This window comes from Callithrix jacchus, chromosome 14 (genome assembly GCF_049354715.1).
Source record: "Callithrix jacchus isolate 240 chromosome 14, calJac240_pri, whole genome shotgun sequence".
NCBI lineage: Eukaryota > Metazoa > Chordata > Mammalia > Primates > Cebidae > Callithrix > Callithrix jacchus.
The window spans coordinates 81,250,938-81,268,369 of record NC_133515.1 but is presented as its reverse complement, the minus strand read 5'-3'; the positions used below and the strand labels follow the sequence as shown (position 1 = coordinate 81,268,369).

The 17,432-nt window shown below is 41.5% G+C and overlaps 1 protein-coding gene, 1 long non-coding RNA gene and 1 pseudogene across 3 annotated transcripts in view; 1 reads left to right on the top strand and 2 right to left on the bottom strand.

Annotated features, from left to right (window-relative positions):
* Positions 1 to 1,334: 1,334 nt before the first annotated feature.
* Positions 1,335 to 2,624, bottom strand: LOC100389485 (large ribosomal subunit protein uL3 pseudogene; annotated as a pseudogene).
* Positions 2,625 to 5,543: 2,919 nt separating this feature from the next.
* LOC118147359 (myeloid-associated differentiation marker-like) lies at positions 5,544 to 11,105 on the bottom strand. Of its 2 annotated transcripts, XR_013526122.1 has the most exons (3): positions 10,921 to 11,105; positions 6,926 to 7,157; positions 5,544 to 6,519 (listed from the first exon to the last, which is right to left on the bottom strand). XR_013526122.1 is itself a non-coding variant. In XM_035272830.3 (2 exons), exon 1 carries the CDS (start codon positions 10,924 to 10,926, stop codon positions 10,588 to 10,590), a length of 339 nt encoding a protein of 112 aa, XP_035128721.2. In that variant the 5' UTR covers positions 10,927 to 11,105; the 3' UTR covers positions 5,544 to 6,519; positions 6,926 to 10,587. The 2 variants fall into 2 exon arrangements, 1 of the variants encoding a protein (XP_035128721.2); XM_035272830.3 differs by having other exon boundaries at positions 6,926 to 11,105.
* Positions 11,106 to 11,165: 60 nt separating this feature from the next.
* LOC144579174 (uncharacterized) overlaps positions 11,166 to 17,432 on the top strand; it is a 331,105-nt gene continuing 324,838 nt past the window's right edge. The window contains exon 1 of the long non-coding RNA XR_013526129.1: positions 11,166 to 11,240. This is a non-coding gene — a long non-coding RNA (uncharacterized LOC144579174). The remainder of the gene's footprint in view (positions 11,241 to 17,432) is intronic.

The window sequence follows — 17,432 nt, the reverse complement described above, 5'->3', positions numbered from 1 at the left end:
TGAACCAAAAGCATAGTGAGGGAGAGAATATGCTTTGTCGCTATATTTGCAGGTCCTCCTATCCTCAAAGTATCCAGTCTAGTGTTTATTGCCGGGGTTTGTCCCACAGACCCCAGCTGCATGACAGATGAATAATTGCACTTACACACAGAATACAGTGAATGAGTGGGCTAGCGGGTTGCGAGCTACTCACAGAGAGAGATCGCAGCTGCATGACCCTGACTAGTTTGCCCTCTCTGTGTTTATTCAGTATAGATTTAATAACATAGGCTGTAAGTCAACATACTTGTTGAGCAAGATTAAAGGCCAGGTTTCGAGCCCAAAACACTATTAGAGGTTAATCTCCCTGGTCGACCTTCCCCTAAGAGGGTTATCTGGCTCAAGAGTTACTTTTAAGACCACATGAGTAAACAAATTATTCAGATAAACTCCCTCACATACCCTAGCTATTTGCTTTTCTTATTAACTAAATGTAATAGTTAATAAGCAAATATAAAAATATTTGGGGTTTAGGCTGCCTTCAGCTGAAACTTCTACTGAAACTATGCAAACTTCTTGGCCTTCCAAGAAGGTTTGTGATTATATTCTATAACTTCCTCTAATATGTTTCCCACCACCCTGAGTGGATCCCCACAGTTTATACCAGTCTAAGGAAGAGATAATGCTTGATTCTGATTTTAGAAATTGGAATATGCCTGAGAGTTGGACTTAAAGGCGACCGGGTATGGTAGCTCATGTCTGTAATCCCAGCACTTTGGGAGGCTGAGGCAGGCAGATCATGAGGTCAGGAGATCGAGACCAGCCTGGCTAACATGGTGAAACCCCATCTCCACTAAAAATACAAAAAAATAGCTGGGTTTGGTTGTACACACCTGTAATCCCAGCTACTCAGGAGACTGAGGCAGGGGAATTGCTTGAACCCGGGAAGTGGAGGTTGCAGTGAGCCAAGATTGTGCCACTGCACTCTAGCCTGGGCAACAGAGTGAGACTCTGTCTCAAAAAAAAAAAAAAAAAAAAAAAAAAAAGCTTAGGGAAGATTTTTACCTCCATCTTCTAATATTTTTTTCCAAGTTGTCTGAAAACCAAATGAAATAGCAAATATAAATATATCTGGGAGAGAAAAAGATCTCTCAAAAGGAGTTTATGTCATTATTATCATTATACTTATGTTTTCTTTGGCTCTCAATTTAAGTTCCATATATTTCTCTTATTTGTAAAAAGGAGAACTAGGTAAGACATGTTAGCAAAGGATCTAATCAGTGCCAGATATAATGAGATAGTGTTGTTTTGGCTACTGGGATGTCTGCTGGACCCCTTCCAGATATTATCCCATATGTGTTTGCAGAAACTTCTTCCTTAGTGAATTATGTAGTATTTGTTCTTATTGAATCTTATTTTTTCAGTGGAAAATAACTTTTATTGAGACTCCACCAGCTGCAAAATCTGTTTCTGGCATTAAGCTCCTTCTTCCTTTGCAATTTGGTCTTTCTTGAGTAGTCTCATGAATGCTTTCTTCACCTCTATGGTCTGGAAACAGCCATGGCCAAACTTGGAGGTAGTGTCAATGAACTTAAGGTCAATCTCCAGAGCCCACTCCTTAGTCTGCACCAGCAAGAACTTGTGAAGGGTCAGCACTCACTTCTTGGTTCCCATGATACAGCCTTCCAGCATAACAAAGTCATTGGTCACTTCACCATAATGGACAAAGCCACCCAGAGGGTTGATGCTCTTGTCAAACAGGTCATAGTCAGTGGAGGCATTGTTCTTGATGAGCTTGCCATCCTTGATAACATAGCCCTGGCCAATCTTAAAGATCTTCTTGTTGATTTCAGTGCAGTGATGGTAGCCTTTCTGCTCAGCACGTGCCACAGAGAAGGCCACATGGGTGGGATGCCATGTCCCAATACAGGCCACCTTGCACAGGTCTTGGTGGGTCTTGCGGGGCAGCTTCTTTCTGTGTCAACGACTGGTGTCCCCTTTGTAGCCTTTGCCCTTGGTCACCCTGATGATGTCGATCATCTTGTCCTGCCCAAACTCTTTGTTCACGGGTACCTGCTGCTCCAGCCTCTTGTGGACCTAGTCCAGCTTCTCAGCCATGTTGCCTCTGTTCACCTGGATCTCCATCAGATGGGTCTTCTTCTGGTGAAGAGGAAGCAGGAGCATCTGGGTATGGGCAATGACGTGGATGACTTGTCAGGCCTTCTCCAGCTGCTTCTTGCCATCCTCATCCTGCCATTTCTTGCAGTACTTGGTGAAGGTCTTCTTTTTAGATTTATGCCAATTCTTATAGAAATGCCTCTTGCACTTATCACTGATGTGCTCAGCAAAGATGGTCTTGAAGGTCCAGAGGCCTCAAGGGGTTTCCACCTAGCCCACAATGACCACAACTACCATGGGTGGCGTCTCCACAGTGGTCACAGCCTCCACCTCCTTCTTGTTCACCTTGGATCCTGGCCTATTGACTTCCTGCGTGATGTGGGTCATGCCAGGAAGGCTGTGAGGTGGACTGGCTTGGAAGGGTCATCCTTGGAGAAGCTCTTCACCTTCCTACAATGCCTGCTGCTGTGCGTCTGAGGCAGGAAGCCAAGGGACCCATGTCCGGGAGTGGAGAACTTCCTGTGAGATAGCATGCTGTCAAATCCCGTTGGTAGAGCTGTCCTCATTGAATCTTAATCAGTCTTTAAGTAAAAGCAATTACTTAATAAATTTTGAAATTAAATGGTTCTTGAAAGCATAATGATTTGTTAGGATGACCTTTGTAAATATCAGTAAAACCTTTGTAAATATCAGTAAAACAAATGACATAGGACATTTGGAAGACAACCAAAGGTCTTTCTGGTTCATAGAAAGATGAACCAGAATACTATAGACTCCTAAAACAGTGCAGCTTATCACCTAGCCAGTGTAAAGGATTGTGAAATGCTCAGTGGTGCTTTCTTTGATGGTTAAAAAGGGCTTTTATTTATCTTTTGGGGTAAATTAACTATTTGGAAAATATCGATAATGAGCAACAGTATTTTGCACTTTGATCTTTTCTATTGCCTTATGTTACCACTTGTACTAGCAAGCAGAAAAATATTATATCCCAATTTATTTGAGTTATGTATCTATACTGAAGTTCAATTTCACCTCTGAAGTGAATATGAATTGTATTTAATGAAACTCTAAGAGCAGTTGTACAAAGTGAAAAGGCCAAATAATTTGGAATCAAATTTGTCAAGTAACATTTTACAAAAGTGACATATTTTCTTTTTTCATTCTTCATCATACTCATAATTCAAAACTGAGTCCAAATGTCACATCCTGTATTCTGATTTGCCTCTTCTCTATCTGGCAGAATTAGGCTTTTTCCTCTGGGCTGAAACAACCTCTTTTCCTTTCCTCCGAAATAAAACTTACAACATGATATTGTAAATTTTGGGTTTCCTGGAGGAAATGATTTTCTATTACTCATCTTTGAACCCCCTATGCCCATCAGAGTTCTTGGCCCACAGCAAGAGCTCAGCATGTTTGTTGAATGAATAATGTAAATTCCCCCAAACCACATGAATTTACTTCATGCTAAAAATTTCACGTTCAAATGTGTATTTGCTAGTTTTTGTAACAAATAAATTCCAAAATTTCAGAGGCTTAACCAAATGGAATTTTATTTTTTATTCCTATAACAGCAATGTGGTTGTTCTTGGTCAGCAGGAGGATATCTTTTAAGGACTCATACTCCATTCTTATATCTCTGCTTTTGTCTAGGGCCTCAGTCAGATCTTAAATTTGTATTGATTTACATCCTTAAAATACAGAAGTCCCTGGATATATTCTTATATAATGCAATGCATCCTGCCTTAGGCAAGCCACTTATCTCTCATTAATTCATATACTTAATATTTATTTGAGAGTCTCCTACATATAAGACAATTCTTTAGGCTCTTAGAATATAACAGTGAATGAAACAAAGATCTCTGCCCTTGTGGAACTTACATTTTATTGGAGGTATACAACAATTAATGAGTTAAATAAATAAAGTCATACAGTATGTTAGAAGGTGATAAGTGCTATGGAAAAATAAAAGGTGTGGCCAGGCAAAGGAGATTAGGAGTGTGTAGATGGGTAGTTGAAAGGTGGATAGATTTACACGGTCGTGGAAATCAACAGTTTTTTTTTGGCCACTCACTTTACAGAAGGGCTGTGGAGGAGGCAGGAGGTTTGAGGAATCTGGAGTTTGTGGGACAGGACTAAGCCTGAGATAGAAACTTGAGAGTCATCAGTGGATGAATGTGATTTGCACCCAGGAAAGTGTGTGAGATCTCCGAGGGAGTAAGGTTAGGTTGAAAGGTGAAATCTGAGGACTGAGCCCTGGAGATATACCAGTATTCATCGATTTGTAAAGAAAGCAGAGCCAGCGTGAGACTGAGTAGCGTCAAATCAGTGGAGGGTTTGGGTGTAGGAATCTGATGCAGAAAGTGTTTCAAGGAGATTGTTGATGAGCACATCAAATGTGGCTAAGAGGATGAGGAAGATGAGGACGAGAATTGTCAGCTGGCTTTGGAAAAAAGGAGATAATTGCTGATCTTGGTAAGAGGCATTTCTGTGAAGTAGAGGAGTAGAAAGATTGATTAAAGTGGTTGGAGGGGGAATGAATAAGTGTGAATGGTAATATATAGCACTTTTCCAAGGAATTTTGCTATAAGGGGGCAGAGAAGGGAGGTGGTAGCAGGGTATATATATAGAGAGAGACAGTGAGTGTGTGTGTGTGTGTGTGTGTGTGTGTGTGTGTATACCTATGGACAAAGGAGGTTGTTTTGCTTTCTTTTCTTTAAATAAACAAACCATGGGTATGTTATTACGACATGTGTGCCACCAAAGGACTTGACCCAGTAGAGAGGAGGCATTGTTGAGGTGGAAGACATAGGAGAATTCGAGAAGTGAAGCCTTGCAAAGGCCAGAGAGAATGGGATTCATAGCTCAAGTGGGTCCTTCCTGAGGGAAGTGACACAGAGGGCAGCTTGGCTAATAAGGGAGCTTGGGCACTGGATTAGGTAGCCCTCTTTTATCCTATTGGGCAATTCTCTAAATTCAAATACATTGTTGATTGGATGCTTACCTGGATTCGAAAGATCTTATGACACTGAAATTCACAACATGTTCTCAATTTGGTGGTGGAAGAGATAGTGAGAGGCCTGGCTGACTCTTCCTATCCTCTTACTCTCAGTTTATTACTTCCTTGAGATACTACCCTCATAGAGATTATGTTCTGCTATTTGCTAATATAGAACATGTACTTCTCCCATTATGGCACCTACCAAATTTTATTTTAGTTTTTTGATATGTTTTTTTTGTTTTTTCACTTAACTAAAAACTCCATGAGGACAGCAAACATATTTTTCTTTCCCTCTATTATATCTGCAAAACCTGCATAGCCAGGCATCAAAGGAGAGTTGACTACAGACATGCTTGGCAGGCAGTGGGAATGTAATACATATATTTGTTGAAAAATAAATAAGTGAGATTTATTTATTTATTTATTTATTTATATACTATGATGAGAGAGTGTTCACATTTGAATTAACTACCTTTTAGATTTCTTTAGCAAGATCTCAGGAAATCCTTTTCTAATCCAATGAGTGGTAGGGATTTGTGTGGAGAAGAGTCTTTAATGATATCCACACAGACGTCCATTTTTTTCCCTTGCATTGTCACAAAACATCTGAATTAGATTGTGGTTGAAAAAATATAATTGCATTACATTCAAATGATTTAGTGACACCAATTATTTGTTAATAAAGCTTCTTACACATATGTAATAGATACCAATTTTTTCCCTGACATTCAGGAGATAAATTTATCATTCTTTAGAAGGATTTTATTAGAACTGGTATTAGCTCCCACATGTACAAACCAGTGAAAAATCCAGTATTAATCATTTTAAAAAGATGTCCGACCCTGTTTTATACAGTCATGTTGTAGGCTTGTATCATCTTTATAAAGGGTCCTGTAGCCTCCCAATTCTTGAGTGGGGCAAATCCCTGGTCTCATCCAGGATTGCATTTATGGCTGTTATTCCTATGGTCACACGATGCTGTGGCTCTGATGCTGGGTCCATATGTGGGCCCAGCATTGCTATTCCACAGCTCCAGATCCAGGTCCTTGCTCAGATTCTGTGAAAACTCTACACGACAGCATCTTGGGTAGGTCCCCAAACTGGACTCCTGATGTCCTGACCTGTACCTTTTAAGCGCCTGACACCTTCAAGACCCTGCCCCTGAGCTGCGGCAGAATCTGCAAACCTTGTCCTTATTCAAAATTCTGCATTATCTAGTGGAGCAATGTCTACTTCTCCCTTTCCAATCTCCCCAATACAGAAAAATTCATCCTGCTTCTTCTTTCAAAAATAGGGCTTCAGGAAGCACTGGAAAACCCAGAGAACCTAGCCTCAGACCCACCACAAAAAAATCTGTGTTTTTGGGAATGAAAAGGACCTGACCTCAGGAACCCAGAGGCTTGATTCCTTCCTTTCAGATGGAGCTACAGCAACAGGAAAAAAAAAAAAAAGTACAAATTAATTATATAATATCTTCAATAAGTCATGTCATAAACATTCAATCCACATTTGCTGAAGGCACTGGACTCTAATACTACACAAGAAACTCCTTTAGTATACAGATAACATTTTTAATTAGCACTTTGCATAAATGGTTGGGCTAGAGGCCTTAAAAATTTGTGGTCTGGAAAGTAAAATTAAACATTATCTTTAACTTCACTGTTTTTTAAAATTCTTAATTTGTCTGAAACATTTTTCACATAAAACTGACCTATTTCTATGTGGCTGACTAAAGATACTTCGCTCATGTAGGATTTAACTGTTGATATTTTATTTTCTTTAGCTTGTAGACAGAAATATTTATTTTGGTCACCTGGAACATATACTCACCGTCAGATTTCGGGGTATGTAAGCATTATGTTTACAGGCAAAGAATGATCAAGTATCTGCACCTCTCTGTTCCTCTCTGGGATTTACTGTCAAGAGCCCATGCTTGCCTGGTCACAGGATCACCCCGTCAGTCTGGCTTCTCTGGAAGTCTGTTATTTTCCTTGATTTCTGGGGTTAGAATGAGTGACCAGAAACACATTATGTCTCCCAGGGTACAAGCCTATTGAGGCTGCTGGAAAATGAGCACAATTAGGATCAGCTCATTAACTGCAATGGTTTTCAATGCATCACACTGAGCATGTAACCTTATGTGGTCAAAGGCATTGCACCCATTAGCAAGCATCTGGACAATCACCTTTCCATGTGGTTTTTCTGAAAGATTTCACACTCTCTATAACTGAAGGAAGGAAAATAGAACATCTTTAATGAGTAATTACAATTAATACCCTGACTCATTGAAAAGTAACAATTGTGGTATGTTAGGTATTAGTGTGTTACTTGTAATCATGTTTGATTTTGATTTCATTTTATAGCTAGCACTTTTTCTAAGATTTCTTGAATATTTTTGGAAAGAAACAATAGTTCTGATTCAATATGGATTCAAAGACTAGATATATGTGTCCCTGCCCATGACATTCTAGGTGGCCTTGGGCAAGCCATTTTACAAATAATGAGGAGCTGGACTAAATCAGTGCTTCCCTATCATGGGGAAAAAATCCCCTTGGGAGCTTTTAAAAGTACCAATTTTCAGGTTCTATCCCCAGATCAATTAAACCAGACATTGTGGGGTGGGATCTGGCAGTTGTATTATTTAGCAGCTTCTCCAAGTGATTTTATTGTGCAGCCAGGATTGAGAACCAATGGACTGGATGATCTATACATGTTTCACTAGCTTTCACAGTCTATGAATTATTTCAGTGTGTTTTCCCTGGAAGGAAGTTTCTATTCTACTGTAGTCTTTTTATTCTAATTTTTGGTGGCATTTCCCTTATTTTTCAAGGTAAACATTCGGTAGGTAATTTGAAGAAATAAACATCTCAATTTTGTATTTGAGGTTTGTAACAACAGAGCTGGAGAGGAGGGCACTTTTGGTGTTAGCTGTGCTGAGTCTATATGCAAATGAGGGGTGGTCTCGAATGCCTGTCTGTTATTCAACCAGTGTGTTTGTGACCCAAGGGCCTGGCTAACTCCCTCAAGGGTATTCAATCCTGCCTCATCGCTAAGATTAGGACTCAGAATCATTTGAGCACTACTGAATAGAAATCCTTTAGAACTCCCTGAGTGAAGGATGCTAGATGGTGCTAATGTGCAGCTGGCTTGAGAAACATTGACCACATTGGTACACTCTAATTCCATATAAAATGTAAAATATAATTGGTACCCTGTAATTTAATTACCAAATGTATAGCATAAGACTAGCTGTGTAGTTTAGGCTAATTATCTTCTCTAAGCCAGAATTTTGATCTGTAACATGGAGCTAATAATAGTACCTTTTAACTGGATTATAGTGAAGCTTGGTTGAGACAACTGAGGAAATGAGCGTAGTTTACTGCCTGGAACATGGTAATCACTCAAAAATGTTACCTATTATTACTAAAACTATGACTAGTGGGGGTGAGGGGGTGCGGTGGCTCACACCTGTAATCCCAGCACTTTGGGAGGTTGAGGTGGGTGGATCACAAAGTCAGAAGATTGAGACCATCCTGGCCAACATGGTGAAACCCCATCTCTACTAAAAATACAAAAAAATTAGCTGGGCATGGTGGTGCACGCCTGCAGTCTCAGCTACTTGGGAGGCTAAGGCAGGAGAATCCCTTGAACCAGGGTGTTGGAGGTTGCAGTGAACCTAGATCATGCCACTGCATTCCAGTCTGAAGTCAGAGTGAGACTCTGTCTCAAAACAAAAACAAAAACAAAAAAACTATGGCTCTATTGTTGTTATATTATTATTTACCTTTATTTTGATATTCAAAAAAAACATGGATGTAGGAGTGGGGGAAGGGACAAGCCCTTTTTTATGATTAACAGGAGGAGTTGTTAGGAACCAAAAGTTCCAGGGAATTAATACACACACACACACACACACACACACATACACACACACATATTTATATATATCACATTATGCACATGAGTCCCAGAGAAGCAGGAAGCAGCAGCAGGAAGGAATTAGCACATGGCAACACCTGGGCATGTGTACCACACAGTCAAGCAAAGCCACTCCTCTGGTTAGGGCAGCAGCAATCCCCACCTTCCCACCCGCTCATAAAAGAGAAAAAAGAAACTTCCTTTTTTTTTTTTTTTTTTGAGATGGAGTCTGGCTTTGTTACCCAGGCAGGAGTGCAGTGGTGTGATTTTGGCTCACTGCAACCTCCACCTCCTGGGTTCAAACAAGTCCGCCTAAGCCTCCCGAGAAGTTGGGACTACAGGCGCCTGCCACCACACCAGGCTAATTTTTATGTTTTTAGTAGAGACGAATTTTTGCCATGTTGCACAAGCTGGTCTCGAATTTCTGACCTCAAATGATCTGCCTACCTTGGCTTCCCAAAGGGCTGGGATTATAGGCATGAGCTACTCAGCAGGGCCAAAACTTACATTTTTAAGGGCCATCCAGTAAAATTTCTGCCCTTATGACCAGGAAGAAGAAAGGAAAAGAAATCAAAGCTGATACTGCCTTGAAGGCCGGCAGTGGCCATTTTCTCCTCTTTGCCAAAGCAGAACATGTTGTTTATTTATTTATTACTTATTATCTCCTTCCACAAATTCTGAAGGACATGTTATTTTTAACATTGAGGCTGGAAGGGCACATCACTGTCCCTCACAAATACTTCCAACAGTTGTCTTCAAGATCCTGTGGTTCTGTACTTGACTTTTTTTTTTGATACTGAAAAGAACAGTTGGGATGAAAGGCATTTGTCCCTTGCTTTCTTTTAGATAACCTCTAGGCAGTGGGTTTTCTGTAAGCCTGGCAAAAATTCTGGAGCCAATCTCTGGCATATCAGAGTGCAAGGCAGGGCCTTGGCATTCAGGGTCTGTGCTTAAAGCCTCCTGCTCACTGACCTCTAGAGATACATAAATATTTTTTAATTTAAAGGAGAGGTGCACAGCACACCTTCCTCCACTGGGAGAAAGGAGATCCAATTCCCATTCCCCCAAACACACATAGGTACACATTGAGAAAGGCACAGCTAGGGTGGAGGTGAGCAGAAGGCCCCTTGGGAGGACATGGCACGGACAGCTGCAAAGGGTGTGGAGGTGTGGAGCTCATCGCCTCTGGAGGTGGGTGGGGGCAGGAGAAGAAAAGGGTCAGGGCTCCAGAGGAAATAGGAGAAGCTGGTTGGGAAACAGGCAGATGAGAAAACCAACAGGAAACCTAGAAAAGAGATAGGAGGAAGGAAAGAAAAGAGAGACTGGAAATAGAGAAACAGCTCAGGGGTGAAAACATTGTGGGCAACAGAACAAAATAGGTAGGAAACGGCCAGAGGGAAAGGGAAGAAGATGCATCAGGGAACTGGGAAAGCGAGCGATGAATTTAGAAAAAAAGTAAAAGGGGGAGGAGGGGAGACAGGAAGAGAAAAACAGAGGAAATGAATATGCAATAAAGAAAACTCGGGGGAGAAGGATGAAGAGGTTGCAGAAGGAAACGGAGCCTTTTGAAAGTCTTAGACGTTGACAAAAACCAGGTGGGCAGAGTACACCAGGTCGCCCACGTAGGCCAGCAGGTTGACAGCCGTCAGGATGGTCACAGCCAGTCGGCGGTCCCAGCTACACACATGGTAGGGGTTTCTGTCACTGCAGCTCACATCTACTGCCCGCCAGAGCTGGGCGGCATACTTCTCGCTGAACTGGTAGAGAGGCCAGAGGACAAGGGCAGTGGCATAGAGGGTGACGGACAGCAGGCGGTGGAAGCCCAGGGGCTGGGTCAGGGCCCGAGGGGACTCTAGGACGGTTGGGGACCCCACAGTGGTCGTGACGGTTGGGTGGGTAACAATCACCTGCATGGCAGCGGTCCTGGCTGAGGAACTCACGGAGAAAGCGCTGGTTGTGGGAACGGATTAAGTCACATGCCTGGAAAAGGTTGGGCAGAGCGCCAGAGAGCGAGAGAGGATGTCAGTGTCCACCGGGACTGGGCTCTTCCCTTCCTGGGACCCGCCACCCCACGGGACAGGAACCTGGCACCGAGCCTGGAAAAGGCGTGGCTTTGATCCAGGGAAGTCCCGCCCCTTTCCTTCTTCCGGTTACACTACCTGTATAGGCGCTGCGGAGGGAACCTAGCGGAAGTGCACGCCCGGCAGGCGTGGGTGCGTGTGCCACGGTAAGCCTGCTCTGACGGGAGCCCGGGGACAGCGCTGAGGGGTGGGCGGTCCAGTCAGGCCCGGCTTTCCTCACCTTGTAAAGTCAGCCTAACCATCATTTAAAATTTTTAGTTTGTTTGAGACAGGGCCTCACTCTGTTGTTCAGTCTGGAGTGCAGTGACACTTACAGGGCTTACTGCGGCCTTGACCTCCCAGGCTCAGGTGGGCCGCCCACTTCAGCCTCCCGGGTCTGGGACTACCAGACCCAGGCACCACCTGCCTGGCTAATTTTTGTGTTTTTTAGTAGAAATGGGATTTTTGCCATGTTGCCCAGGCTGGTCTTGAACTCCTGGGCTCGAGTGATCCACCTGCCTCAGCCTCCCAAAGTGCTGGGGTCAGAGGCGTTGGAACCAGAGCAACTTCATCCTGAATAGGAGCTGGGTAAAATAAGGCCACACCTACTGGGCTGCATTCCCAGAGGTTAGGCACTCTAAGTCACAGGATGAGATAGGAGTTCAGCACAAGATTCAGGTCATAAAGACCTTGCTGATAAAACAGGTTTTAATAAAGAAGCCAGCTAAAACCCGCCAAAACCAAGATGGTGATGAGAGTGTCCTGGTCGTCCTCACTGCTACACTCTCACCAGCGGTAAGACAGTTTACAAATGCCATGGAAACCTCAGTAAGTTACCCTATATGGTCTAAAAAGGGGAAACATGAATAATCCACCCATTGTTTAGCATATAATCAATAAATAAACATAAAAATGGGCAACCAGCAGCCTTCTGGGCTGCTCTGTCTGTGTAGTAGCCATTCTTTTACTCCTTTACTTTCCTGATCAACTTGCTTTGACTTTATGGACTATTCTTGAATTCTTTCTTGATCGAGATCCAAGAACCCTCTCAGGGTCCAGATGGAGACCCTTTTCTGGTAACAATGGGATTACAGGCTCAAGCCACTATGCCTGGCTGTTATTATTACTGATCTATGGCCAAGGCTGGGTCCAGGAAAGTCTGCAGTCATACATTCATTCTGTTGCTTGTCATTCTTTGGGGTCCACACCCAAAGCTTGGTCTCTATGGACCACAGGCTGTGGGGAAGTGGAGGGCTGAAAAGCCATACACTCACCTGCAGCTTTTCTTTTCATCTGCTTTGTGCAGCTCTACTCCCTCAGACATCTACCCTTGGATGAATAAGTGTCCTGGCTCTCTTATAGACCCTAGGTTCAAAGTTCTTCATATTCATGCATTTGTTCATTCATTCCTAAATTCATTCATTTATGTACTTCCTCATTCAAAGCAATACTTAGGTATTAAATGTACTGAAAAGTTTCTTTCCTGAGGCAGAAATAATTTGTATTCAAGCATATAAACACAACTGTTTCATTCTGCATTGTTTTGAGAGTGAAAGTGTATATTTTAAAGAGGTAGGGAAAGACCTCAGAGAGAACTGCATGTTGATTCTGAGAGGCTGTGGAAGCAGTAAAGAAAATGGCTGAAATCCAAGAAAACCAAGTTGGTGATGAGAGTGTCCTAGTCATCCTCACTGCTGTACTCCCATGTGCGCCATGACAGTTTACAAATGCCATGGAAACTCCCTTACAGTACAAGCTATGTGTGGGAGCAATTGCTTCATTGGGGTGCTAGGAGATACCAGCAGCACCCAGACTCCAGAGCCCAGGTTCTGCCCAGCACAGGGCAGACATTTGCTCATACTACTTCTCTTCACCATATGTTTAAGTTAAATGAGCATCTGTGTTCATCACATTATTGGGCAGGTAGCCATGCTCAGTATAAATAATTTATTTGTTTGAGGGTGTGACCAGTTTACATGGGGTGAGAATTCTAGTTGAGTCACTGGGTTTGAAGTCCCAAGTAGAAAATGATATTTTCATAGAGCAAAAGGATAAAGAAACCTGTAAACTTTGTAAACTTGTATTTGTTGTTTTTGTATCACTGAGGCTCTTGCTCATTGACAGTCAGCAAATTGAGGTCAGGCTTTCAATATGTTCACTATGCTGGGTGCTGCAGGAAGTAACAGGCTGCTGCTAGTGTTACTCACATAATGCAAAGTTGCTGCAAAAAGCTCTTCCAGTCTTTTCTATGTGGAATACAGTAACTAAAGATTAGAATCTATGGTCAGGTGTGGTGGCTCACACCTGTAATCCCAGCACTTTGGGAGGTCGAGGCGGACGGATCACAAGGTGAAGAGATTGAGATCATCCTGGCCAACATGATGAAACCCCGTCTCTATTAAAAATACAAAAATTACCCAGGCGTAGTGGTGCAGGCCTGTAGTCCCAGCTACTTGGGAGGCTGAGGCAGGAGAATTGCTTGAACCTGGGAGGCGGAGGTTGCAGTGAGCCGAGGTCGCATCACTGCACTCCAGCCTGGGTGACAGAGCAAGACTCTGTCTCAAAAAAAAAAAAAGAATAGAATCTAGTGACTAAAGAGAACATCTGAGGGCCCTGGTTTACAAAAGATGTCCTCATTCACCAGTGTTCTTTTTAAAAGACATACATAGGTGAATACATTACCGACAATTATAACATGTTCAGTTTGGTCAGTTTCCTTGTTTTTGTTTTTTTTTGAGACGGAGTTTCGCTCTTGTTTACCCAGGCTGGAGTGCAATGGTGTGATCTCGGCTCACTGCAACCTCCGCCTCTTGGGTTCAGGCAATTCTCCTGCCTCAGCCTCCTGAGTAGCTCAGATTACAGGCATGTGCCACCATGCCCAGCTAATTTTTTGTATTTTTAGTAGAAACGGGGTTTCACCATGTTGACCAGATGGTCTTGATCTCTTGACCTCGTGATCCACCCGCCTCCGCCTTCCAAAGTGCTGGGATTACAGGCGTGAGCCACCGTTCCCGGCCTGCTTGTTTTTTTTTTTTTTTTTTTTAAATGTATCTGACATTCACCTGCATTGCTGATTTTAAGAAGTGATTTTGTATATGTTGCCTTAATTGATTTGGATGTTGCATTTCCATAAATGTCTGAGACACATGCTCTCTGTGCATTATACTGTCGAGCTTTAGGAGTTTAGTTCATGTCTCTACCTTGAGGGACCAGAGTGGATCTGTGATTCAGAAAGGATGCCTGCACACTGGCAGACTTATTGTAGTCAAGGTTTTTGTTGCGGAAAACCTTAGAATATAATTTTCCTAGCTTTAAAACATAATAGATTTTACTGCAAAAGTGTTTGCAACTAGAAGAAATTACAAAAGAGAAAATAAAATTGACTGTGTAAACAAACTATTGCCTTTCTTAACACTTCTTCCATGGGTCAATTTAACAAAATTATATTCTCTTTGCTCACTCTGCATTCTATTTGAAATTTTAATCATATCATTATATATATTTATTTATTTAGAGGCAGGGTCTTGGGACCTGCCCTGTTACTCAGGCTGGAGTACAGTGGCACAATCATAGCATATTGTGCAGCCTTGAACTCCTGGGCTCAAGCAATCTTTCTGCCTCAGTCTCCCAAGTAGCTGAAACTACAGGTGTGTGCCACCATGCCAAGCTAATTAAAAACATTTTATTTTGTTTTTGTAGAGATAAGCTCTTGTTACATTGCTCAGGCTGATCTTGAATGCCTGGCTTCAAATGATCTTCCTGCCTCAGCCTTCTAAAGTGCTCAAAGTACAGACATGAGCCACTGTGCGTGGCTCACAATGCTTTTTGAAACAATTATTTTTAGTGGCTGCATAACATTCTGTACTTTGAGTAGATAGTTTACTATTTATCCCTTATGTTTGGTCATTTCACTTGTTCCTGAGTTTTTCTGAATTATTGACAATGTTATAAATAGAAAATAAGTGCAAGTGTGATTTATAGATGGTACTAATAGCATTCTAAAATGTTGGTATTAATCTGAATTACAGCAAATTCCTAATCTGGATAATATTCCAACATGCTAATCCTTATCTGGATTATAGCCCCTTTTCAAGTCTATCTTTCCTGCCTGTCTCTGGTTCTGGCTCCCACATCACGTCTCTCATCTGTCTCCATCCTGGGAAAACTTTTCCTTAATTTCAGGACGTACAGGGTTCTAGCCCAGGCTCTGCCCCTCACAGTTAGTAGAAGGTTAGAAGTTTATGCATTATAACTAACTTTCATCTCAAAATTAATAGGTAGCTTGGTTTGAAGCTTGTTCCTAAGATTATACCACAATCATTTTTTTTAACGAATATAGACATTCTTAATTCAGTATTCTGCTTCTTTGTTTAGTGGGCTACTCTTTACGATCCAAAAAGGCCAGATAATACTGTATAAAACAGTACAAACCCTTTCAAGTATATTCTCTTATACTCATGGTTACTTTCTAGAATAAATACTGAGAATATTCCACCTCATTCCATTAAGTAGTTCTTATGATTTAAAAGAATCATCGAATAAAAGAAGAAAATAAAAAGACAAATCAAAATGGAATCATGAAAAATAAATCCTGAGTTTATGCCTAAGGGAAAAGCTTTAGAAACACAGAGTGGCCCAGATGGCCCCAACAGTTATGAATGTTGAGCTTGAATTAGGCCCTGAACTGCTAGATCAAAATGAGAATGATGTTCTGTCACATAATTCACAATAATCTTAACTGAAAACATACCCTGCATTATGGGTTAAAGCAATTTGTGAAGCACTGAAATAGTTTTACCTTATTCAGCCTATCCTTGTAAATTTTATTAAAGGCATCCTAGAATATTTTATGATCGTTGATGATGAAAGGCATCCTAGAATATTTTATGACTGTCTTCCACTGAGGTACATTCCATGAAAAACAGAGAAGTAAAACACAGATATGGTGACCTCCAATGTACATTCCAAATGTCTATGGTTTGTTCATCTGGGTCTGATCTGAGAGTCCAAACCTCTCTTTAAATTTATATATTCATTTTTGACTAGATGATATATTCATATCACATGGTTCAAAATACATAAGGCCCAAAAGGACATATAGTAAACATCTTCTTCTCATCTCTGTCCCACAGCCACCCAGTTCCTCCCCCAAAGGAAACCCATGTCACCCAATCTTTTTGTGGAGTCTTGAGGATTAGTTGAAATCCTTGAAGGAGATCAAGAAAAAATAAGTAAAATTTATCAGATGATTTCAACACTTGGCTTGGAGAAAGAGGAATGCCAATAGCTGCACTCCCAAAATGTTGACTCAGTTTAGCTTTTCTGATTTCTGTGGTCACGGCTGTTCCTGGGCATGTTACCCATAAAGTTGCGCTGAGTTCCCTGTGCTTGGCTTCGTGCTCTGCTCCCACCATCTTGAAATTCAGGATGATTTTTGAACACGGGACCCTGCATTTTCATTATGGGCTGGGTCCTACTAATTATGTAGCTAGTCCTGTTAGTGATACTTTTCAGATTAAAAACGATTAGCTAATTTATGACTCGAGTAGTCCATGATTGACATGGGACAGTTGCTTGCTTTGAATAAAATTCAGATTCTCACCTGTCTCTGAGGTTCACAGTGTTGAAACATTTGCTAAAAAGGTGAGAAACCTCTTGATAGAAAAGAGTTTCTAAAAGAATGGGAAAATACCAAACTGAATAGCAATGAGCTACTTTTGAATATTAAATTCCAGATAGATTTGTTATGTTTATACAATTGTATGTTTAATATTTACTGTATTCTTTAAGACTAGATAGGTTTGTTTTTGGCAATTGACATTTTAACCGTATCTCATGGCTGAAGTTAAACTTAAAAATGGCTACTTAATGCATATTTTGTACTCACATTATTTTTGCATGTGTTTATAGTTTTTTTTTAATGTATTTGCCACAGACACTGAATATTAAGTTCTGGCCTCAGTTATTGCTGGAGATGAAGGGTGGATATTACCCAGAAAGGTTATGTACAAATGGAGTTGTTTCACTCCCAACAGGAATTTTTCTAAGTAAAAGGGTTTAATCTGGCTCACTTATTACCATAGAGCAGGAAGAAGCTGATTCCTTGGGGAACAGTACATGCGTAGAAAACAAATTCAGACACAGGTTACTTGGTGAGTTAAGGGAAGAGCTGTAGGACTTCAGGATTGAGGCCATTATTTTGCAGAGCATGTCGGAGAGGAGTCAAGGCTTCAGTAGAAATCCGTCTATAAATATGCAGTACCCTGTGGCTGTGCTTTGAACATGGGTACTTACTAAGTCTTCATAATAAGGGATATGAGAACAGAAGTTGGCCTTCCAGCCTAGTGCAGACCTCATGG